Source organism: Chlorocebus sabaeus, chromosome 6, assembly GCF_047675955.1.
Source record: "Chlorocebus sabaeus isolate Y175 chromosome 6, mChlSab1.0.hap1, whole genome shotgun sequence".
NCBI classification, from domain to species: domain Eukaryota; kingdom Metazoa; phylum Chordata; class Mammalia; order Primates; family Cercopithecidae; genus Chlorocebus; species Chlorocebus sabaeus.
In genome coordinates, this window is record NC_132909.1 from 59,728,576 (window position 1) to 59,753,856 (window position 25,281).

Here is a 25,281-nt window from a genome sequence, read left to right on the forward strand (position 1 = left end):
AGAGGTTTAGCAAAGGCAGAGTAATTAGGAATTCTCAGTGAAGATAGCCACCTGCTCCTAGAATTATACATGTCTGTTTTTTTGTTTGTTTGTTTGTTTTAAGACAGAGTCTCACTCTGTTGCCCAGGCTGGAGTGCAACGGCATGATCTTGGCTCACTGCAACCTCTCCCTCCTGGGTTCAAGCAATTCTTCTGCCTCTGTCTCCCGAGTAGCTGGGACTACAGGTGCCTACCCCCACGCCCGGCTAATTTTTTGTATTTTTAGTGGAGACAGGGTCTCACTGTGTTAGCCAGGATGGTCTCGATCTCATGACCTCATGATCCGCCCATCTTGGCCTCCCAAAGTGCTGGGATTACAGGCATGAGCCCCTGCACCTGACCCATACGTGCTTTTATTCTGGGGACAGCAATGGATAAAATTGATTCGAGGCATTCTGGCTGAGTTTTGGGTGCCCTGAGGTATCTCACATCCTAAGTAATAACTATCTGCACCCACTGAAATTTAGATTGCAAGGTTTTATGGCCTAATTCAGTTAGTGTCTCTAGGAGAACGAGGAAATCCATAAGACCACCTTGCTTAGGTTGGCTACAAAGAGATTATCAGTATACTGAACAAGAGTAGAGCCTTGGATAAAAGTTACAAGTCTGAGCAAGCCTTAAGGACTTGGGAAAACATTGATGGGGGAGCAACAATATTCCTGAGGTATGCAGGCCATGCCCACTGTCCTCTAAAGAGAACTGCAGAGAGGACCTGTGAATCAGGGTGCAAAAGAATAGAAAAGACAGCGGAGCAGAGATCCATTCATGCAAACCAGCCTGCGTAAGCAGGAACCGGGGTACAAACAGTGGTTGTAATGGGAACTGTAGGGTGGTGAGGCACTACAAGAATTGTGGCTATCAGATCTTGTAAAATTGGTAAATTTGGTTCTCATCAAAATCAAACTTCCCTTCTCATTTTTACTGGCAAGACGGGGGTGTTATAGTGGGAGAAGGTAAAGTTAATGGACACTCTGCTGTAACAGAGTCTAGTATAGATTCAGTTCCTTGTTCTGCATATTGACACAAGAGGGCATTGAGCTATTGGTTGAAAAGGCTTATTCCTTTTCCAGGCAACGTGCACAGTCTCTGTGCTCTGTAGCAATGCAACTTCATTTGCATATGAGGCCCAGAGACTAACTGGAACGTCAGTAACTGGAAGTAATTGGAATATCACTTGAGGTTGCATCCTCTTCAGAGGACGCGTCTCAATCAGGGAAAACAGAAAGTGTGAGGTTTGGTCTGAGGCCAAGGGGATAAAAACACCTTTCCCATTACATTGTAAGATGGCACTCAATTGATGTAACAAATCTCTACCTAGAAATTTTACCGGTGAGGCTTCAGAAACTAGAAAGCTATAATAAGTGTTAATCAAAACTAAGGATATTGGTGTGGCCTGAGACGTGGGTAATGAAACAGGTTGCCTCAAGACTCTGACAGCTTGGATAGAATTAAAAGTGACAGTAGAGATGAGTCCTCTGAGAAGCTGGCAGAGAAGGTTGGACCACTGTCAATTTAGAAGTTTAGTTTCTGATCTTCTATTTTAAATTTAATGGCAGGTTCTGAGGTGCGACTGAAGATTGGCTGGCCTCCACCAATCACTAAGGAATTGGGTCAAAACTCCTGATGCATTTTATATGCTTCCATTTCTGAAAATATTCTTCTATTTAAGAGCCAATGGAAGTGCAAACTCTGATACTTATTTACACACCAAATTGAAGAAAACATTCATGTTTTATGATTTACAAAAAGTACTGGCCACTTTCATAAGAATCAGTCTTTAAAGGGTCACCATTTAGAAAACAGGCTTCCTGTTAATAACTCTACTCATTTCATACATATTTTAAAATAAAATATGACTGTTTTTGTCGGCTTCCCATAGGATTTTTTTGATTGCTTAAGATAGGGTCTTGCTCTTATTTCCAGGTTGGAGTGCAGTGGCACGATCACGGCTTACTGCAGCCTCGACCTCCTGGGTCCAAGCTATCCTCCAGCTTCAGCCTCCTGATTAGCTGGGACTACAGGTGAGCCTCACCACACCTGGCTAATTTTCATATATTTTGCAGAGATGGAGTATCTCCAAGTTGCCCAGCCTGGTCTTGAACTTCTGAGCTCAAGGAATCCAGCTGCCTCGACATTTCAAAGTGCTGGAATTACAGGTGTGAGCCTCTGATCCCTGCCCAATTGCTGTTTTTTAAATAAACAATGAATGCCAAACTTTAAAAAATCAACTTGAGGCTGGGCGCAGTGGCTCATGCCTGTAATCCCAGCACTTTGGGAGGCCGAGGTGGGTGGAGGATCACTTGAGATCAGGAGTTTGAGACCGGCCTGGCCAACACAGTGAAACTCCATCTCTACTAAAAATACAAAAAATCAGCTGGGCCTGGTGGTGCACACCTGTAATCCCAGCTACTTGGGAGGCTAAGACACGAGAATTGCTTGAACACGGGAGATAGAGGTTGCAGTGAGCTGAGACTGCACCATTGCACTGTAGCCTGGGCAATGGATCGAGACTCTGTCTCCCACTCCCTGAAAAAAATTCACTCAACCTTACTAAAAAAACTGTGAAGCTTTTTTTTTTTTTTTTTTACTATATATTGGAAGAATTTAATAGTACAATAAATATATGCCTCTAAATGCTTAACTACAATTCATTAATAACTCTGAGCCTGCTAGGCCTTTATATTTCATCACACAAAGACTGGAAAATACAGACACAGAAAAATCACAGCCGTGCAGTGAGACACATGGACATTCACAGACACTCCTTCCTGAAAACAAGGACCACTACTGAGACACATGGGGCCTCCCAGACACACCAAATATATACCCCCACAGAATCACCCAGACTTTGTCACTAGGAAAAACAGGTGGACATACCCAAGCACACTCGAGATAGAGTCCCAGAGGTAGTAACAGACACACAGTACAGGCCCTCTGCACCCTTCATCCCCATCTTTGTTTTTCTTCTTAGGAATTACCACTGTCCATACAAAGTGCACCTGACTTGTATCCCTTGTTTTGTTTTGTTTTTAGTGGCCCCTACGACATTAGCTTCAAGGGAACAAGGATATTTTGTCTCTTCTGTTCACTGCAGCACCTAGGACATCACCTGTTACACAGAAGAACATCAGTAAATACTTAATGTCCAGGCTCAACAGACATATGCATTCGGTGAGGTGTGCACACATCTCATCAGAGGGCCACATCCATCTGAAAGTCAGAGAATGAGCTGTCTTCACAGCCATCCCTTGTGGAAGGAGGAGATCCCGTGAACCCTAAAGGAAGGTCCTTCAGCCGTTTTGGTGGAGTGATGGTGATGGTGGTGGGAGCCTTCCTGAGCCCTCACTGTCTACATAAGAACCTGAGAACAGGGAGCCTGAGTCCACGACAGGACAAGAGTCATGACGCTGTAGCCCCTGACGCCACTCAAATTCTAAGAAAGAGCTCCTCACTACCAGACCCAGGGAGCTCAGTTAGGACACCACTGGTATCTCTTCCTCGCTCGGCGGCCCTATCCTTTTTTGCAGTCACCTCTGATGCCACCATATTCACAGCAGTGCCTTCTACTTGCTGTGAAAGGTACCTCGGACCATCAGGGTCCTTCCCCGTCTGTCGTCTCCACTCAAGTACATCCGCCATTACAAGATGGAGGCCTCTGGAGCTCGGGCTGTCTACCCGCCACAGACACGCAACATCCGGGACCCACCACACCGGAAGCTGAATAGGGCAAGAGGAGAACTTCCGCCACTTCCACTACCACTCTTGATATCTCCGCTGCTTATAGTCACCCCGCCTCGCCTAAGTGCGCCTGCGCACGTCAAAGGCGGAAACTCCCAGATAGTCCCAACAAAGCACAGCTCTTTTAGACGCGAGCCCGTGTTGCATCCTGGGAACAATCTGCAGGGCGGGGCTTCCAGAGACTGAGGGGCTTCTCTTCGGAACTCCACCTCCCGCCGGCCAATGAGTGGGCGCTCTGCGCCATGGGGGGGGGGGGGGGGGCGCCTGAGAAGGGCGCATGCGCTCTGGTGAGGCGTTGGTAAGGCACGTCCCGGGGTATGGGGAGGAGGCAGGTAACGAGCTTGGGGTGCGATGGGCACTTCCTGGGGCGTCACGACCTGAGTGTGCAGAGAAGGCACGTCAGGTGACTGGGACAGTGAGGAGGAGTGCCTGTTTGCCCGCCTGTAGGTGAAACCCCATCGCCCATCACTGTAGGTGGGTCCCAGCTGGGCATCTTTATGATGTCAGGGGAGATGTTGGCACTGTGAGGTGTGTGATTGTGCCTATGGATTTATGCAGTAGCAGGAGCTGCTGTGGCTGATGGGCATCTCCATGGCACGGGTTCTGCCACTGTCTCTTCTGTCTCACCTCACAAAGCGACTTACGTGTTCCCAACAGCAAGAGGAGTTTGGGGATCCGTAAAGACATTTCGCAGCATGAAGACACAGAACTGAGCTTGAGATGAGAACTTTGGAGCTGGAGGGGGCCTCAAGAAAGGCCCTAGAAGACAAGATGTGGATGCCCCTTGTCTGAAGACAGGATCAGGATGCTCCCAGGCAGGGTATTCCTGGGTAGAAGTGTAGGGTCCCCGTTTTATCTTTCAGAACCACAGCATTCCCAAAGATCCGATGGGAGGAACCTGATGTAAACTCAACGACAGATTCTGGAAGACCTCCCTCTTCTTTCCTGTTATGTGTGTGAGGTGAAGTCAGGTATGGCCGTTGTGGGTGTTCCAAAACTTCAGACTGGGTTTCAAACGGGGTCTGACAAGGCACAAGTCCTTGTCATCTAGCCCTACATTTCCTCCAGAGAATTCCATGATGGTGGGGGAAGTCTTTTTTTTTTTTTTTTTTTTGAGACAGTCTTGCTCTGTCGCTCAAGCTGGAGTGCAGTGGCATGATCATGGCTCCTTCAGGCCTCAAGTGATCCGCTTCAGCCTGCCAAGTAGCTGGGACCAGACATGCACCACCCCCACCTGGGTCACTTTTTAGTTTTTGTAGAGTTGGAAGTCTGGCTATGTTGCCCAGACTGGTCTCTAACTCCTGACCTCAAGTGATCCTCTTGCTTCAGTCTCCCAAAATGTTGAGATTACAGGCATGATTCACCACGCCCAGCTAGGGAAGTCTTATTGCAAACTTATATATCAAGTTTCAGGAAAGTTTTGAATTCCTTTTTTTTTTTTTTTTTTTGGAGACAGGGTCTTGCTCTGTTGCCCAGTGTAGAGTACAGTGCATGATCATAGCTCACTGCAGCCTTAACTTCCTGGCCACAAGCAATTCTCCCGCCTCAGCTTCCCAAAGTGCTGGGATTATAGGTATGAGCCACTGCGCCTGGTCTTGAGTTCTTTAACATACTGAAAGCATTTTTATTGTTTAAAATATACATACAGCAAAATTTGCTATTTTAAGAATAGCCTTATGACTTTTCATAAATGCTTTTCACCACTACAATCATGATAGAACACTCTTATGGCCATTTGTACTCAAATCCCCCACTTCTAACAAACAATTTGTTCATTTCCTTTATCTTTGCCTTTTCCATGTCTTATAAAAAGAATGCCATATAGCCTTAGGAGTCTTTTTGTAAAATTTGATGCCCTATTTGTAAAATTAATTATACTTGCTTTCTAGTGTTCTAAATTTAAGTTTTGACAATGCCCAATATAGGTTAAGCACAGGTTAAGCCTTCAAACTTGATTCCATCATCATGAGCTACATGAATATACAAGACTCTGTGTTCCCAGCGCTTAACTTTCTTCATCTAAGAAGGAATGATGGGTAAGGGGGTGTTAAGATATACAAGTGATTGCCAAATCACATTAATCTATAGAACGCTATGAAAACTTATGTTAACATGGAAAGTAATGGAGATTATTGGTTATTGCTTGCTCTTTAATGAAACTCTAAGGAGTTACGTGTTTTTCCTCTTCCTAATTCTGGAAGTTCAGAGGCTGAAACCATACCTGAGAAAACTTAAAATAAGCTTTTGGGGCTTTCTGGCTCGTTAAAAGTTTCTGCCTCCTTGGCCTATAAAACACATGAAAAATTTTCTCGTTTGAGGATGTCAAACATGTCTTCTTTTGTTCTGGAACTCACCTCTAAACCACAAAAATGATCAAACATTCCCCTCTTCTCCCCAAAATGACTGGCTGCTGCTGCTTTACTGATCAGTTTTCAGCTCCAATTAACTTCTGCTTTATAGATGAGAACTTTGGGGGTTCCCAGAGAATTGTATTCATGACCTGAGAACATCCAATCCAGACCAAAGCCTGGCTTCCCTGAACACTCACCAAAATCACAGAACAAAGGCCAAATCTGATAGTAAATCCTTTTAAACACCCTCTGACTGATACAAGCCAGAGACCTTTCTTGATCATGCGTTCAAACTTCAACTCAACGCAGCGAATTTTCCTTGACTACCAGTGTGATCCTGGTGGTTTCTGGGTATAGGGCATTGACAAAATCATTATTTACGCTTTTTAATTGTTATTAACCACAAATAAGAAATCATTGTAGGCCAGGCATGGTGGCTCACACCTGCAATCCCAGCACTTTGGGAGGACGATGTAAGCAGATCACCTGAGGTCAGGAGTTCAAGACCAGCCTGGCCAATATGGTGAAACCCCATCTCTATTAAAAATACAAAAATTAGCTGGGTGTGGTGGTGCAGGCCTGTAATCCCAACTACTCGGGAGGCTGAGGCAGGAGAATCACTTGAATCTGGGATATGAAGGTTGCAGTGAGCCAAGGTCGTGCCACTGCACTCCAGCCTGGGTGACAGAGCAAGACTCTGTCTCAAAAAAAAAAAAAAAAAAAAAAAAAAAAACACAAAAATAATTTTAAGGGCAAATGTTCAGTATACAGCAATTAAAAATAACATTGATGACAAAAAAAAAAACACCTGTATTTGTATATACCTGGTAATACTGATTCAAAATGTAACACGCTTAAATTAACAAAATTATAAAGTTGATTTGAAATCCGTAATTCTCTTGGTAAACAAAAATAACATTTCTAATGTTATGGGTTGAATTAGGCCTCCCAAAATTTTTATGTTGAAATCTTAATTCGCAGTACTTCAGTATGTGGCAAGAGAGTTGTTGCCAACGTAATTAGTTAAGGTAAAATCATACTGAAGTAGAGTGGGGCCTAACCCAATGAGTGGTATGTACAAAAATATTGCCACATGGAGAGACACACACAGAGGGAGAATGCCACGTGAAAATTAGAGTTATGCTGCTACAAGCTAAGGAACTACCAGAAGCTAGGTGAGTTCTGAAACAGATCTTTCCCTAGCATCTTCAGAAAAAGCATGGTCCTGCCAATACCTTGTTTCTGGATTTCTGGCTCCAGAACTGAGAAACAAAAAGTTTGTTTTCCTATGTCACCCAGTTTCTGTACTTTGTTATGGCAGCCCTGGGAAATTGCTATAGTCTCTAAACAACTAATTTGAAAGCACAGTAAATAGGGTATTTTTTCTTTTTTTGCTTGTGAGATGGAGTCTTTCCCTGTCTCCCAGGCTGGAGTGTAGTGGTGCGATCTTGGCTCACTGCAACCTCTGCCTCCTGGGTTCAAGCGATTCTTCTGTCTCAGCCTCCCAAGTAGCTGGGGTTACAGGCACTCACCACCATGCCTGGCTAATTTTTGTATTTTGAGTAGAGATGGGTTTTCACCATGTTAACTCCTGACCTCAAGTGATCTGTCCACCTCAGCCTCCCAAAGTGCAGGGATTACAGGCGTGAGCTGCTGTGCCCAGCTAAATAGGATATTTCTAAGAAATATCTACAGAAGGTTTTCCTTGAAACAAAATCCACATTATTTTTAATGACACATAATCAAACCTAATAATTTAATCTATATCAAGCAACTGCATTTAGCTCCGAGTAACAGAAATCTCCTGAAATCGAATATATGAGGAAGGTATTCGTTCTCACATAGGACTGGGTCGGCACACTTAAAAATGCAATAGGGTACAAAGTCTTGTGTTTGTTTTTTTTCTTTGAGACGGAGTCTTGCTCTGTCGCCCCAGGCTGGAGTGCAGTGGCATGATCTCGGCTCACTGCAAGCTCCACCTCCCAGGTTCATGCCATTCTCCTGCCTCAGCCTCCTGAGTAGCTGGGATTACAGGCGCCCGCTACCATGCCTGGCTAATTTTTTGTATTTTTAGTAGAGACGAAGTTTCTCCGTGTTAGCCAGAATGGTCTCGATCTCCTGATTTCGTGATCTGTCTATCTTGGCCTCCCAAAGTGCTGGGATTATAGGCATGAGCCACCGTGCCCGGCCGTGTTGTTTTTCTTCTTTGGCTGCAACACTGTGGCTTTCGTGGTGGAACCAGGATCACAGAGCCACTGGAAATATTAAGATAACAAGGTGTTCACGATATAAATTAGACCCCATGCAAATATGTTAAGATCTACAGAACGGGAGAATCAGAAGCTCAGAGATTGCCAAACAAGACAGTCTGACTCAGTGGTCAAGAGGTCATGCAGGGTTTTGAGAAAAATCCAGACTGTAGGTGACTGATCACACAGGCATATCCCTGATATCAAGTTCATGGAGATGTATGTGGAAGACTACACCTCTGACACAGTGGAAATCAAGCACTTAAGTGTTTCTTTTGATGGTACTCTTAATTGGCAGGAACAAGAATCTGGAAAATAAGCTGAAGTTTGATGTTCACGAAGCCCCTATGCATCTGTCTGTCTTCATTTAATGTGACCTCAAAAGCTCAGCAGTGACTTCTTCACTTCTTCATTCTAAATTTCATTCAAGTTATTGCTATTGGTAAATTTGGACATGGAACCATAAAGGAAATGCATTCCAGCAAATGAAGTTCCTAACAATTCCCACATTGACATAACAATGCAGAAGAACTATCTGCAACTCTGGATTTCTCTGTCATATCACAAGTCAAAGCCTACTGTCCAATTCACAATCACAAGCAGAGACAAACAGCAAAGGGCAAACATTAAAAATTACAATTCATTTGAGACTATACTCTTTAGACAACTTTGCATAATTACAAAATTCTGCCAACTACTTCTTAGAAAATGGAATAAGGGTCCTCTGGCCAAACAATAAAAATACTCCCAGTAAGAAGGGTGGAAAATATAATAGATAAGTGATATCCAATACCTGCCACACTAGGTCAGTTACAATTTAAGATATTAAATAAAACTTGAACCTACTTGCATATTAAAAATGCACTTCAAATCATCCATAAGTCCAAAACACTCTAAGATGAAAGTTTTATTTACTGAATTGTAAGAAAAGAAACTACCTGTTAAAATTCATGTAGAAGAGCTAAGAGTATTTGGAGAATTATTTTTCACCTAAATGTTTACTTGCAAATGAACTACAGACACACTCCTTAAGTGTCCACTTTCAGGATAAGGAACTCATAAAGGCAACACCATATTTACAACTTTGATCAGATCTCTCTCCTGGTGTGACTTTTCTGAAGCATTGCACATGAATTCATTTGTAGGAGGATGTCCCATATTACACTTATACTGTTTTTCTGTAGTGTGTATTCTCACATGTCGTCTTAAGGATGAGGAACAATTGAATGCTTTCCCACAATGCTTACATTGATAAGGTTTCTCTCCAGTGTGCAGTCTCATATGTATTGGTAAAGATGACGGCCATTTGAAGACCTTCCCACATTCCTTACATTCATAGGGCTTCTCTACAGTGTGCGTTCTCACATGTTGTTGCAAAAGTTCAGGCCAACTGAAAGCTTTCCCACACTGCTTGCATTCATAGAGTTTCTCTGCGGTATGCCTTCTCATATGTTTTTGTAAGGATATGTGGCAATAGAAAGCTTTCCCACATAGCTTGCATTCATAGGATTTGTCTTCAGGGTGCATTCTCACATGTTCTCGAAAGCAAGCGGATAAGCTGAAGGCTTTCCCACACTGCTTACATTCATAGGGTTTCTCCCTAGTGTGTGTCCTCATATGTTTTCGTAAAGATATGGGCCAATTGAAAGTTTTCCCACACTGCTTGCACTCATAGGGTTTCTCTCCAGTGTGCACTCTCATGTGTCCTCGAAAGGATGAGGGGTGACTGAATGCTTTCCCACACTGGTTGCACTCATAGGGTTTCTCTCCACCATGAGTCCTTTCATGTCTTCGAAAGGACTGGGGATAAATGAAGGTTTTCCCACACTGTTTGCATTCGTAGGGTTTCTCTCCAGTGTGAATTCTCTCATGTCTTCGAAAGGACTGGAGGTAAATGAAGGTTTTCCCACACTGTTTGCATTCATAGGGTTTCTCTCCAGTGTGTGTTATCATGTGTCTTCGAAAAGTCGAAGAATAACTGAAGGCTTCCCCGCATTCTTTACATTTATGTGGCTTCTCTCCAGTGTGTGAAATCATATGTCTTCGAAAAGTTGAGGAATAACTAAAGGCTTCCCCACATTCCTGACATTTATATGGCTTCTCGCCAGTGTGTGTTATTGTGTGTCTTCGAAACGTCGAGGAATAACTGAAAGCTTTCCCACATTCCTTACACTTATATGGCTTCTCTCCGGTGTGACTTCTGAGATGACTAGTAAGACTTGAGAAATCAATGAAGGCTTTCCCACATTGTTTACATTCGTAGGTTTTCTCAGCAGTGTGAATCCTTACATGCCGATTGAGGGAGGAAGTACGAGGAAAGGTTTTCCCACATAATTTACACACATAGGGTCTCTCTCCATTGTGGGTTCTCACATGCATTCTTAGGTGTGAACGACAACCGTAGGCCTGCCCACATTCCTGGCACTGATATAGTTTGTGTCCAGTGTGAACTGTGATGGGACTCTTGAGGGATGTGCGGTGATGCATGAAGACTTTTCCGTACGTGTTGTATTCACACTGTTTTACTCCAGGTGGAATTTTCTTGTACAGATTAAGATGTGGAATCTGGCTGAAGGCTTCTCCACATTGATTGTTACTTTCACAGAGTCTCTCCAACACATGATTTCTACTAAAAATGAGAAGCATGTTATTGGTTTAATAATGATTTGTTAGTATTTATTAGGAAGTATTGCATTTTAACCACTTTCACAGAAAGCATAGGTTTTTCACCCTATGTGAATTGTCTGAAAATGAAATAAACTGAATGCCCTGGAAGATGGTCTGACCACTGCCATTATTAAAACGGTGTTTCTTATGTATAGAGTTTCTTTTCTTTTCTTTTCTTTTTTTTCTTGAGACAGAGTCTCACTCTGTTACCCAGGCTGAAGTGCAGTGGCACAGTCTCAGCTCACTGCAACCTCTGCCTCCTGGGTTCATGCAATTCTGCCTCAGCCTCCCAAGCAGCTGGGATTATAGGCCTGCAGCACCATGCCCTGCTAATTTTTGTATTTTTAGTAGAGACAGGGTTTCACCACATTCGCCAGGCTGGTCTCGAACTCCTGGCCTCAAGTGATCTGCCCACCTCAGTCTCCCAAAGTGCTAGGATTGTAGGCGTGAGCCACCATGCCTGGCCCAGGGTTTCTTCATAATGGTTTCCATCTGAATTATGTTTCTAATGTCACTTGCTGTCTATGTCACATTTAAAGAAATATTTTTTGCAAAAATTCTGTGGATTAAACAAATTTGGAGCTAGGCTTGTATGAGTTTTCTGTTGACTTGCTTTTTTAAAGTTTAATGACAGACTAAGATTCTCTCCTGAAATACTGTGTTCCCTTGTGAGTGCAACTCACCTGAGATTTCTCCCCCGCTTTGTGGGCTGATCTTCAATGCTAAGACTGTCCCAAATTTTTCCTAAAACAGAGGCCCAGGAAACATTTCTGGTGAACGCAGCTATTTTAGATTCCTTGGGTATTTTTTTTCCATAAATATCCTGCTGAGAAACTGACCCACTGGCCTTAAATTGAGTTTCATCATCTGAAACCAAAAAGTCAACAAATCATAAGAAGGCACTTGTTAGCTGAAAATGACACTGAGGAGTTTAGCTATCTCAGGACTTCATCAAATACAAAATGGTCAAAATGGTAAGCAACTCAATAAACATAGTATTGGTAAGCATAGAAAAATTATTTAAAAAAAAAAATCATAGCCAGATGCAGTGGCTCACACCTGTAATCCCAGCACTTTGGGAGGCCAAGGCAGGTAGATCACGAGGTCAGGAGTTCAAGACCAGCCTGGCTGACATAGCGAAACCCTGTCGCTACTAAAAATACAAAAATTGGCTGGGCATGGTGGCACTCGCCTGTAATCCCAGCTACTTGGGTGGCTGAGGCAGATAACTGCTTGAACCTGGGAGGCAGAGGTTGCAGTGAGTGGAGAGTGCACCACTGCACTCCAGCCTGGGCGATAGAGCGAGACTCCATCTCAAAAACAACAACAAACAAAAAAAAAAATCAAATTTTCACTGACTTGCAAAAACAAACTTCACTAGGCCTCTCAAAGCTATATCCATAGTGACAACATGAAGGGAGCTTTTCTTACAAAAAGAAAAAGCTGAAATACAGATTCTCATTCTCATGGAAAAACATTACATTCTAGCTCTATGACAGCTGTGACTATGTCTTATTTACCAATTTATTCCCTTTCCACATTCTAAGCCTTGGAACAGGTCTGATGTGTAAGAAATACTTGTTCTCTAAGTAACTACACGAAGGAAGGAATGATGTCATCCTTACCTACTGAGGCCAGGTTCTGAAAGGTCTCCAGCATCACATCTCTGTACAGGTCCCTCTGAGCAGAATCCAGCAAAGCCCACTCCTCCAGGGTGAAGTCCACAGCCACATCCTCAAAGACCACTGAGTCCTAAAACATTCAACATATTTATGGGAGGATGATTGAGACCGAGAGCCCAGGAGCATTGTACTTATATCGTATGCAGTTCAAAAAAGATTCTGTGGTCCCCGACATCTACCCTGTGACTCAGTTGTCACCCCTCTTCCTTCTGTCTACTCTACACTCACTTCCTCATAGATTTCACAGGACCATTAACACACTGAATTTATCTCTATACTTTTACTGTGACCAACTGAAGACATTACTCTCTACCAAAAGGATTCAGACCACATTGGAGATATCAAACAAATGCTATATAAATGAAATAAATACTTGTATTTTAAGACCATCAGTCCCTGGTCACACAAACCGTTTCAGCTCCTCCCCTGCTGCACACATCATCATTCTGCACCACGCAAAGCACAGGGTCAAAACTGAATGAAGTTTTACGGGATAACAACACTGACGGACTGGCAACATTCTCTTCTGCTTCCTTCACCAAACATCAGGCCAAGGGGCCTGAGAGGACCCAAGTGGCAACAAAGGCCAGGTAGCCATAGCGTCTTAAAGAATGCCAGGTCCAGCTGGCTGAAGGAAAACATTCTTTTGAGAAGTATTAATTTTAACTTGGAAACTAGAAGTTATTGAGAAATTAGACCTTAGGAAAGACGAAAAAGACATGAGAACGAGGACCTCCACACATTCCCTATACTTGGAGCCTCAGTGATGGAAGCCCAACAATTAATTCTGGGTTCTGTCTCTCTCGCAAGCTCTCTCTCTCTCATACACACAGGCACGCTCACTCAATAAGTATGCACAGAGTGAGGTGTACACAACGCCAAAATAGTTCTTTTCACCGGAGCCAAAAGTAGTATTCTTGGGCTGGGTGTGATGGCTCATGCCTGTAATCCTAGTACTTTGGGAGGCCAAGGCGGGCAGATCATTTGAGGTCAGGAGTTCAAAACCAGCCTGGCCAACACAGTGAAACCCCATCTCTACTAAAAATTAAAAAAAAAAAAAAAATTAGCAGGGCATGGTGGTGCATGCCTGTAGTCCCATCTACTTGGGAGGCTGAGGCACGAGAATTGCTTGAACCTGGGAGGCAGAGGTTGCAGTGCGCTGAGATCATGCCACTGCACTCCAGCCTGGGTGATAGAGCAGGACTCAGTCTCAAAAAAAAAAAAAAAAAAAAAAAAGGTATTCTTGCTAACCTTAAGGATAAGGTTAAGAGTCCCACTTTGCAAAGGAGTTAACTGAAGTCCAAACCATTTGATTACAAATTTTCCACGGTTATAAAAGACATAAAGGACTCAATAGTGCCTTCCTAGAAAATTCTGTGTCTCAAAAATTCCAGGAGGAAAAAAAAAATAAAAAGAAAAATAAAAAATTCCAGGAGGAAGTGATTCCTCACATATCACTCTGGTGCCTGCACTCTCAATTTCTCATTTCCATATTGCATATTGGGCACAGGTGCATGGAAACCCCAAGATGCCCAGTTCCTTCAAACCTGCTTTCTGAGAAAGATCAACTCGTTACTTACCATCTATGAGCAGGAGACAAAAGACTGTCACGCAGCAATTCTGATGCTAGAACATCCCTATTCACAGAGCAGCAGAGTACCTATAAGACCCTCGTACTGGCACAGGGGACAATATGAGCTCCCTGGGTCAGCCGCAATTGCTCACAGTACAGTGTATTTGCAGTGTATTTTAATAATAAAGTTCCCATCATGCAGAAAGAAGTTAACATTGCAGGCCTTAGACTTTTATCTTTTGGGAGGCTTTCCGGCAATGCTGCCCTTAGCTGGTGTCTGGGAACCTGGGTTTTAGGAAGCTTTGCACCACCCTAATTCAGATTACTCATGGTGCAAACACCACTGTTAATGCTGGACAACTGCTTTCCTTCTGGAAATGGAATCTGTGTACACACCAGGCAGGGGATGCTTATGTGATAAGCTAGCAATAAAAGTCCTGGACACTGGCCAGACACAGTGGCTCCCACCTGTCACCCCAGCACTTTGGGAGGCTGAGGCAGGCAGATCACTTGAGGTCAGGAGTTTGAGACCAGCCTGGCCAACATGGTGAAACCCCGTCTCTACTAAAAATACAAAATTAGCCAGGCGTGGTGGCCTGTGCCTGTAATCCCAGCTATTTGGGAAGTTGAGGCATGAGAATAGCTGGAACTTGGGAGGTGGAGGTTGCAGTGAGCCAAGATTGTGCCACTGCACTCCAGCCTGGGCAACAGAGTAAGACTTCATCTAAAAAAAACTCCTGGCCGGGCGCGGTGGCTCACGCCTGTAATCCCAGCACTTTGGGAGGCCGAGGCGGGCGGATCACAAGGTCAGGAGATCGAGACCATGGTGAAACCCCGTCTCTACTAAAAATAGAAAAAATTAGCCGGGCGCAGTGGCGGGCGCCTGTAGTCCCAGCTCCTCGGGAGGCTGAGGCAGGAGAATGGCGTGAACCTGGGAGGCGGAGCTTGCAGTGAGCCGAGATTGCCCCACTGCACTCCAACCTGGGCGACAGAGCGAGACTCCGTCTTAAAAAAAAAAAAAAAAAAAAAAACTCCTGGGCACCGAGTCTCCAATGAGCTTCCTTGGTGGACATTTCACAGGTGTTGTCACAACTCATTGCTGGGGGAATGAGGTGTGTTCTGCATCCACTGGGAAAGGACTCTGAAAAGCTTCTTTGGGTTTCTTTTGCACGTCTCCCCATGTGCCTTTTCCCCATGCTGATTTTGCTGTGTGTCCTTTTGTTGTATCAAATCATAGTCATCAGTATGACTGTATGTGGAGCCCTGTGAATCCTACTAGCAGGGTGCGGGGTGGTCCTGGGGACGCTGACACCGTTGGCATCGGAGGTGGGATTTGCTAGAATGAGCCTGACTCACTGAAATATGGCAAAAGCACTGTTTGGGAAAAGGATGGATGAAGGGGTAAGGGATGGTAAGCCCCTGGTGCCTGCGCGGCGTATGGAGCCTATTCATGGTGTGAAACAACAGCTGAGCTGTCTGCTATGAGAGTTAACGGTTGATGCAGGGAGAAATGACAGACGCAGCTCCAGTGGGGTGGGCTGGATGTCCCCGCTGCTTTGGGTCATGCAGGCCGTGAGACAAGAAAACAAAGAGCAGCCTTTGGTTTTTGTTGTCTCCTCCGGATAGGAGAAAGGGCTCCCGTGTTCTGAAAGGTAAGCTTTGGGTGAGGAAAACGGTAAAAGTTTGTGCTGCATTGGGAGGGAAAGAAAAGTTAAGTCAATTCCCAAGGCTGGAACGCAATTTTAGGTAAACTCTGGGGAAGCAGGGGACACTCCAGGCTTTTTTTTTTTTTTTTTTTTTTTCCCTGAGAGGGAGTTTTGCTCTGTTGCCCAGGCTGGAGTGCAGTGGTGTGATCTTGGCTCACTGCAAACTCCACTTCCCAGGTTCATGCCATTCTCCTGCCTCAGCCTCCCGAGTGGCTGGGACTACAGGTGCCCGCCACCTCGCCCGGCTAATCTTTTATATTTTTAGTAGAGACACGGTTTCATGGTGTTAGCCAGGATGGTCTCGATCTCCTGACCTTGTGATCCGCCCACCTCGGTCTCCCAAAGGGCAGGGACTACAGGCATAAGCCACCGCGCCCGGCCACTCCAGGCTTTTTTTAAAACCTGCTGCTGGTTAAAAAAAGGCTGGAGTGTTCCCTGCTTCCCCCTCGTTTACCTCCTGACCAGCCATGGTCTTCCCTGCTAGCAGAATGCCATCCCTGTAAATGCTGAACTGCCAGCGGTGCGTTGTGAAGTGGTCCCCAGATAGATATGTCCATGTCCTAATTCCTGGTAGCTGTGACTATAACCTTATCTGTAAATAGGGCCCTTGCAGATGTAATCCATTAAAATGACACCATCGGCCGGGCGCGGTGGCTCAAGCCTGTAATCCCAGCACTTTGGGAGGCTGAGACGGGCAGATCACGAGGTCAGGAGATCGAGACCATCCTGGCTAATACGGTGAAACCCCGTCACTACTAAAAAAATACAAAAAACTAGCCGGGCGTGGTGGCGGGCACCTGTAGTCCCAGCTACTCGGGAGGCTGAGGCAGGAGAATGGCATAAACCTGGGAGGCGGAGCTTGCAGTGAGCCAAGATCGCGCTACTGCACTCCAGCCTGGGCGACAGAGCGAGACTCCGTCTCAAAAAAAAAAAAAAAAAAAATGACACCATCTAATCCAATGGGCCCTGGTGTCTTTCTAAGAGGAAAACACCACATGAAGACAGAAACACACACGGAAGGTGGCCATGTGAAGATGGAGGGAGAGACTGGAATTATGGTGCCACAAGCAAATGAACACCTGGGGCTACCAGAAGCTCCAAGACATGAGGAATACTACTGCGTCGGCATGTGTGATAAAAATGAGAGAAAATGGCAAAAAAAAAAAAGTCTTTGTCATTTTAAAAACACTACAGGGATCATCTCAATCAGTTTTTTTTTGTTGTTTTTTAAGTGACAGACACAACATCCTTGCTTTTTGCCCCTGGTGCATGGACTAGAATTTAAACTCTAAGTATTAGAAATAAGATCAGGTCTCCACAACTGATTTTTTCTTTTTTTTTTGAGATGGAGTCTCGCTCTGTCGCCCAGGCTGGAGTGCAGTGGCGCAATTTTGGCTCACTGCAGGCTCCGCCTCCCAGGTTCACATCATTCTCCTGCCTCAGCCTCCCCAGTAGCTGGGACTACAGGCGCCCACGACCTCGCCCGGCTAGTTTTTTTGTATTTTTTTAGTAGCGACAGGGTTTCACTGTGTTACCCAGGATGGTCTCGATCTCCTGACCTCATGATCTGCCCGTCTCGGCCTCCCAAAGTGCTGGGATTACCGGCTTGAGTCACTTTTCTATGTTTTTTAGTGGAGACGGGGTTTCACCATGTTAGCCAGGATGGTCTTGATCTCCTGACCTTGTGATCCGCCCGCCTCGGCCTCCCAAAGTGCTGGGATTACAGGCGTGAGCCACCGCGTCTGGTCCACAACTGATTTTTACTATCATTTTTCCTATTGGAGGTTCAGGGAACAGGGAAACAAATGAAGAGAGAGGCAATCTCTAAGTGGGGATATACTTTTGGAATCTTAAGTCGTAGTTTTTAGTTTGCTAATGTGCTTTTATGAAAACCTATTTCTGATGACCTTAAGAGTTGATGGTTTTCAAGCCAGATGTGCATATTTTTAGCTGAATCAATGTGGACGTTAAGACTCAGGAGACCAAAAGGGCTTAGGAAACTCTTGCAACTTGTTCTTGGAACACCGCTGTCCAACCCAGCAATACCTAGGCTGTACTGCTGCAGAAGAAAAGCCTCAGTGTTTTACAGAATTCTGAACTCAGAGCCCAGCGGCCTGGACTTGACTCTAAGCTAAATCCTGACTCTGCCCACTGCTAATTCATCCTCACTATGTCCACTGCTACCTCAGCCTTCACTATGCTGACCTGACAGCAGGGCTAGGCTCAATGAACACGCCTCTAATTCAGGAAACACCGCAGAGCTCGACACCCCCGGGTAAGGCACTGAACTACGAAAAACATCAGGGGTGCTGGCTGGTCTGTCTGGCTCACTCGCAGCTGCCCACAGTGAAGGACTCGCTTGACCCTGGATGGCACTGTCTGAAATCAAGCTGCTCTTTTCGGAGCTGTGACCGAAATGTTCCCTCTTCCTGAAGGAAATGTCGCTGGCGGCTGTGAGTGCCCTGGATTCAGGTTGGCTGCTAAGCCTCCGATCACACCCAACAGTCCTGAGACAGCAGCAAGTGGCCCCAGTTCCTGAACTTTCCACAAAGGACACCTCCGGGTGTCCTCCATACTGGAGAGGTGAATGAACTGGTATCACAGACACGCAAAACTGCTTGAAAGTGATGCCTCGGGCAGAGCCTCTGAAACTGAGGACTACACTGAGTGATTCTGTTTACACTGAGAACCCTAGGACAGGAGGCCTGCAGTGAGAGGTCACGCTGGGGGCCCTGCTAACCCGACTGCCTGACCGGTGTGAAGTCCTGCTTGGGGTGTCCCAACCACTGCAAACAATGTGCTTCCAAGGGGACTGACCCCTGTCCCCTTGTGGGGGGGACTTATTTTGTACTTACCCTGGCACTCAGGGCACTGCCTTGTCCCTGGAAGACACTCAGGTCTAAGTTCGACTTACTGGCCAGAGCTATGCTGTGCAGGAACTGGTGCCTCTCTCCAGTAAAAAACAGTAATGGGGGCAGGAAGAGAATAATCCAGAAACTTCATAAGCAACCTGGTTTTCTAAGACCTTTGTGGTCCAAATATATGAACAAAAGCTCAACACCACTAATCATCAGAGAAATGCAAATAAAAAGCACGATAAGATACCATCTCACACCAGTCAGAAGGGCTGTTATCAAAAAGTTAAAAAAATAACAGATGTTGGCAAGGCTGTTAAAGAGAATGCTTATACGTGGTTGGTGGGAATGTAAATTAGTACAACCTCTAAGAAAAACAGTGTGGAGATTTCTCAGAGAACTAAAAGCAGAACTACCATTCAGTCCAGCAGTCCCACTACTGGGCGTCTACCCAAAGGAAAAGACACCATATTCCACCAAGAAACACATCACCTGTGTGTTCACTGCAGCAGCTTCACAGCAGCAAAGCTATGGAGTCAACCTAGTGACCACAGACAGCGGACTGAAGAAAATGTGGTCCATCTACACCATGGAATACGACACAGCCACAAGAAAGAATGAAATCGTGACCTTTGCAGCAACGTGGATGCAGCTGGAGGCCATTATCCTCAGCAAACTGATGCAGAAACAGAAAACCAAATATGGCATGTTCGTTCTTGTAAGTGGGAAGTCAAACTCGGGTACACATGGACATAAAACTGGAAACAATAGACGCTGGGGATTCCAAATGGAGGGACAAGGGGGAAAGGGCCGACAAACTTCCTCATGGCTACGATGTCCACTATCTGGGTGACAAGCTCAATGGAAGCCCAAACCTCAGCATCATACAATATTCCCTTGTAACCTGCACATGTGCCCCATGAATTGGAAATAAAAATGGAAATTAAAAAAGTAGTAATTCTGGCCGGGCGCGGTGGCTCAAGCCTGTAATCCCAGCACTTTGGGAGGCCGAGGCAGGCGATCACGAGGTCAGGAGATCGAGACCATCCTGGCTAACACAGTGAAACCCCGTCTCTACTAAAAATACAAAAAATTAGCTGGGCGTGGTGGCGGGCGCCTATAGTCCTAGCAACTCGGAAGGCTGAGGCAGGAGAATGGCGTGCACCTGGGAGGCAGAGTGTGCAGTGAGCCGAGATTGCGCCACTCCTCTCCAGCCTAGGTGAGAGAGAGAGACTCCGTCTCAAAAAAAAAAAAAAAAAATAATAATAATAGTTCCATTGCAGCCAATGCAGCCAATGGAATTTACCTTAACTGGCTAAGTCCAGGAGCCCTAAAGAGCACAAGTGAAATCAATACTGCAGTGTAGTCTCATCCTACTTCATAGGGTCCTCCCATGATTCTGTGGTAAAAGACCCCTGTCCAGTGGCCTAGGGCGTGAACTGCAGGAAGTACCAACCCAAAGACCTGAGGGCCCCTAACCTTAGAAAGTGCTGCCTGCAAAGCTGGCCCCTGGCTGGCCTAAGGGAGCCAGGATTTGGGGAGGGTTGTCCTCCCGATAGAGGAGTTGCTTACTGTGCTGAAACTGTTTATGCAACAATGTGTTTACCCTAAAGATCTGCTTTCCTCCTGGGTGTCTGAAATCTTGGCACAACCAGGCACAGGGTACCTCTGTGACCAGCTGCCAATTTTAAAACACCCTGGTTGGGGGCATGGTGGTTCACACCTATAATCCCAGCACCCTGGAAGGCTGAGGCGGGCAGACCACCTGAGGTCAGGAGTTCGCCCTGTATCTACTAGAAATACATAAAAATGGCCAGGCGCGGTGGCTCCCGCCTGTAATCCCAGCACTTTGGGAGACTGAGGTGGGCGAATCACAAGGTCAGGAGTTCGAGACCAGCCTGGCCAATATGGTGAAACCTCGTCTCTACTAAAAACACAAAAATTAGCCGGGCATGGTGGCAGGCGCCTATAATCCCAGCTATTCAGGAGGCTGAGGCAGGAGAATTGCTTGAACCCAGGAGGCAGAGGTTGCAGTGAGCCAAGTTCCTGCCATTGCACTCCAGCCTGGGCGAAAAGGGCGAAACTCCCTCTAAAAAAAAAAAAAAGAGAGAGAGACAGAGAGAGGAAAGAAAGAGAAAGGAAAAAAAGAAAAGGAAGAAAAATTAGGCAGGCCTGGTGGCAGGTGCCTGTAGCCCCAGCTACCTGAGAGGCTGAGGCAGGAGAATCGTTTGAACCCAGGAGGCAGAGACTGCAGTGAGCTGAGACAGCACCACTGCACTCCAGCCTGGGCAATAGAGCGAGACCCTGTCTCAAAACAAAACAAAACAAAAACAAAAACAAAGTAAAGGAACACAGCCCTGAGGCAGCCCCTGTGTTTGGGGAAATCTCATCAGTGCCAGGGCCAGCATTACAGATGATGAACACTTGAATATATCGAGCGGGGACAAATCATCATCTAAACAAGAAAAATCTCTTGTATTCTACCTATTTCAGGAACACAAAAAATGTATTATAGAATTAAGGAAAGGGTACTGCAGTATTGGAAGCAGAATCATCCACTGTCAAAAATTCTCTACCATGTCAAGGAGAATAACTGACATTTTGGTAAATTTTTATAATTTATCTGCAACATGTTTCGTGGCAATGTATTCATTTTTCTGCACCTATGGTGAAAAGGAGATTTTCTCTGTTTCTCTGAGATTCTTCTCCCCAGTAACATTCTGAAGTCTAGGCCCTGGAATCCTATTTGTTGTCATTCAAAAGAAAAGAACAAGGCTGGTGGAGGTAGGAGAATCACCTGAGCTCAGGAGTTTGAGACCAGCCTGGGCAACAAAGTGAGCCCCCATCCCTAAAAACAAAAAAATACAAAAACTTAGGCAGGCATGGTGGTACACACCTGGATTCCCTGTGTTCAGGAGGCTGAGGCAGGAAGATTGCTTGAGCCCAGGAGGTGGAGGCTGCAGTGAGCTGTGATCACAACACTGCACTCCAGCATGGGCAACAGAGCTCTCAAAAAAATAATAGTAATAAAAGAAAAAAGAAAGTAACAGATCTGAGAAACTTACTACACACACTTCAGGGAATGTTTAACAAATGGAATGTAAGACGACCATTTTAATTTTTTTCCTGAAACTCACCGTGTTGGAATTATTATTATCATTTTTTGAGACGGAGTCACGCTCTGTCCCCCAGGCTGGAGTGCAATGGAGCATTTCCAGCTCACTGCAAGCTCCGCCTCCCGGGTTCATGCCATTCTCCAGCCCCAGCCTCCCGAGTAGCTGGGACTACAGGCGCCCGCCACCACGCCCAGTTTATTTTTGTATTTCTAGTAGTGATGGGGTTTCTCCATGTTGGCCAGGCTGGTCCCCAACTCCTGATCTCAACGAATCTGCTCACCTCGGCCTCCCAAAGTGCTGGGATTACAGGCGTGAGTCACCGCGCCCGGCCTGGAAATATTTTATCTTCCAACTTCTATTAATTAAATGTACGTTTCACTTACTAAAAACTGAGACTCGAAAAAGTGAAAATCTTTTCACAGTGACAAACCCAGGGAGGGGTCAAGCCTGGCCAGGCTACCACGAGGGACGCCCTCCCACCCCCAATTCAGGTGTTCCCTCAGCAAGGAATCCCATTGCCAGTACTCAAAACTGATCTGAGAAACTTCCTGAAATCCACAGTTTCCAGGGAACCGTGAAAGAATATATTTCCGTGGTTTTAGCCCCCTCGTCTGCAGTCAGTTGCTACAGCAGTCCGAGGACACTAATGCATCAGCCTCCGGGGCGTCGCCGCTATGGGTCTGCGTGCATTTGCTTTTGGGGGTCCTCGCTCTCCCTTGTTTCTCTAGTCTCTTCAGTTACTCTTACTTCCTTGTGTGTGAGAACCCAGGGACCAGGAACCCTTGTTTTTTTCCCCCTTACCTACCCCAGGCATCTTGGGGTCAGAGGGGACAAGAAGTCCCCAAGAAGGAAAACTGGGACTCAGGGGAGGAAACCTCGCGCGCCCCAGGCCCCAGGGGCTGCCTTTGCAAGTTGGGGCTCCAGAGACGCCCCCAGCCCGCCCCCGGCGGCTGCGTTGAGGTCCCCACCGCTCCTAAGCTGTCCCGGGAGGAGCCCGGGGTCCCCCAGAGACCGCAGCCGGGGGCGCGGGGTCTCCCAGGAGCTGAGCTGCGGGAGCGCGGGAGGAGGCGGCACCGACCAGGGACCCGCACCCCAGGAGGCCCCGCGGCGTAGGCCCCAGGGCGGGTCCCGGGGGAGCCAAGGACCGCACCGCGGGGTCTCGGGCGACTCTGCCTCCCGCGACCCGGGCGTCCCAAAGCCGCAGCCAAACGCTCAGAGGCGCCGCGGCCCCGGGCGGGGCGTGGGGGTCGGGAGCGCAGGGACGCTGGAGCCCCGGGACGACGGGGAAGGGGTCGGGCTCCGGGCGCCGCTCCCCGCTCTGCAGCCTCGGGGCCAGAGGCGGGCGGGGATCCGAGGCTTGGAGCGCCCTAGCCGCGGCCTCAGCGCGGGAGGCGGGGCCCGGCGGGTCCCCCGGGGCCCAGGCGCTCGTCCTGCACCGCCCTCGCCGGGGACGCCCCGCGCGTCCCTCAGCTCAACCCAGCCGCGGTCTCAGGCGGCCGCCGCTTCCTGCCGCCCCGCACCGGGATAGTCTCCCGCGCCGCACTCACCATGTCCCGGGGCGATTTCTCCGCTACCGGCGCAGGTGAGCAAGACAGGAACAGGGACGCCGGGGACCGCTAGGGGCAGGCGGGACATTCACGGCTAGGAGGACGGAGACGTCCCGTCCCAGGGGCCTGATTGGACAGAGCTTGGGGAGCCGCGCCTCTGATTGGACAGTGCTGCCAACGTCAGCGACTCTGATTGGAGAACTTCCCGGTCCGTCCCCTGGCGCTGTAATTGGGAAGGTCCCGGATTCCGATTGGACGTCCCTGATTGGATACACATCTCGGCCCCGCCCCTGCCCGTCCTGATTGGCTAGTTCCCTAGGACCCACCCCTGCCGCCTGAGTGACGGGAGCGACGCGAACACGCGTGGCTGTACCGCCCGGCGGGGACACTGGCTTCTGGGCGAACTGGTTCCAGCCCGAGGCGGACCCGCCCTCTCCCCGCAGCTCGGGCGCCCCGCCCGCGTCCTCCCACGGGACGGGCGTGGGAGCTCCAGACTCAGTTTCCCCACGGAGCGACGCCTTGTCCGGCCAGGATGTGGAGACCAGCGGCCGGCCTGGGCCTCGCAGGGCGAGCGGGGGATTGGCGCGGGGTCCGTAGGGCTGAGACCTACGTGGGGGCGGGGTCCGCATCCATGACGTCATCGCGCTGTCCCGCGTGGGCGCGGCCGCCGTGGAGGCCCCTCCCGGGGGGCTGGGGATCCAGAGACCCGGCCTGGGGGAGGCCGAATCCGAAGCCTGGCGGGGGCAGGAACTTTGCTCAAATCAACCAGATGTTCATTAAAACCCTCAAGTGTGGCCGGGCGCAGTCGCTCACGCCTATAATCCCAGCAGTTTGGGAGACCAAGGTGGGCGGATCATCTGAACCAGGAGTTCGAGACATGGTGAAACCCGGTCGCTACTGAAAATACAAAAATCAGCCCGGCGTGGTGCCGGGCGCCTGTAATCCCAGCTACTGGGGAAGCTGGGGCAGGAGGATTGCTTGAACCCGAGAGGCAGAAGTTGCAGTGAGCCGAGATCGCCCCACTGCACTCTAGCCTGGGCGACAGAGTGAGACTCTATATTTAAAACAAAACAAAACAAAACAAAACAAAAAAAACCTCTCCAGTTCATATTTTAAACTGTAAGGAAAACTTTTTCAGATCATTTAAGTGCATCCCCAATTTGGAAGATTAAAAGACTGGCCGGGCGCGGTGGCTCACACCTGTAATCCCAGCACTTTAGAAGGCAGAGGCAGGCGGATCACCTGAGGTCAGGGGTTCGAGACCAGCCTGGCTAACATGGCAAAACTCCGTCTCTCCGAAAAATACAAAAATTAGCCGGGCATGGTGGCACGCACCTGTAATCCCAGCTAGGGAGGCTGAGGCAAGAAAGTCGCTTGAACCTGGGGAAGCGGAGGTTGCAGTGAGAGGAGATCATGCCACTGCACTCCAGTCTGGGGGAGACAGCAAGCCTCCGTCTCAAAAAAAAAAAAGTCTATGATATTGCACAATAGGAATTTTAGACTTAAAAATGAAGATTGTAAATTTTTGTTATTTGTATTTTACTACAATTTTTTAGATGTTATATTTAAAACAGAAGACTATTTCTAAGGATATTGAATCCTTATTTTAACTAATATAAAAAAACACGCAAAAGTTTAAATGAATTTGATTGAACCTTAGGAGGGAAGTGACTTTTTAAAAATTTTTGGTTTTTTGAGACAGAGTCTTGCTCTGCCACCCAGGCTGGAGTGCAATGGCAGGATCCCAGCTCACTGCAA

General features: G+C 47.1%; 1 protein-coding gene across 4 annotated transcripts; it reads right to left on the reverse strand.

Annotated features, from left to right (window-relative positions):
* Positions 1–12: 12 nt before the first annotated feature.
* On the reverse strand, positions 13–23,641 carry ZNF555 (zinc finger protein 555). Of its 4 annotated transcripts, none has more exons than XM_007994729.3 (4): positions 23,524–23,641; positions 12,670–12,796; positions 11,728–11,788; positions 13–11,003 (listed from the first exon to the last, which is right to left on the reverse strand). In XM_007994729.3, exons 1-4 carry the CDS (start codon positions 23,524–23,526, stop codon positions 9,434–9,436), a joined length of 1,761 nt encoding a protein of 586 aa, XP_007992920.3. In that variant the 5' UTR covers positions 23,527–23,641; the 3' UTR covers positions 13–9,433. The 4 variants fall into 4 exon arrangements, with proteins under 4 accessions (XP_007992920.3, XP_007992919.3, XP_007992918.3 ...); XM_007994728.3 differs by having other exon boundaries at positions 13–11,006; XM_007994727.3 differs by having other exon boundaries at positions 11,728–11,911.
* Between the last annotated feature and the right edge of the window lie 1,640 nt (positions 23,642–25,281).

Bases quoted from the DNA above. Each gene is read 5' to 3' on its own strand.
- ZNF555 (XM_007994726.3), bottom strand. The intron at 11,912-12,669 runs GTAAGGATGACA...TTTTGGTTTCAG, and splicing joins TCAGAACCTGGCCTCAGTAG to ATGATGAAACTCAATTTAAG. The intron at 11,007-11,727 runs GTGAGTTGCACT...TCTCATTTTTAG, and splicing joins AAGCGGGGGAGAAATCTCAG to TAGAAATCATGTGTTGGAGA.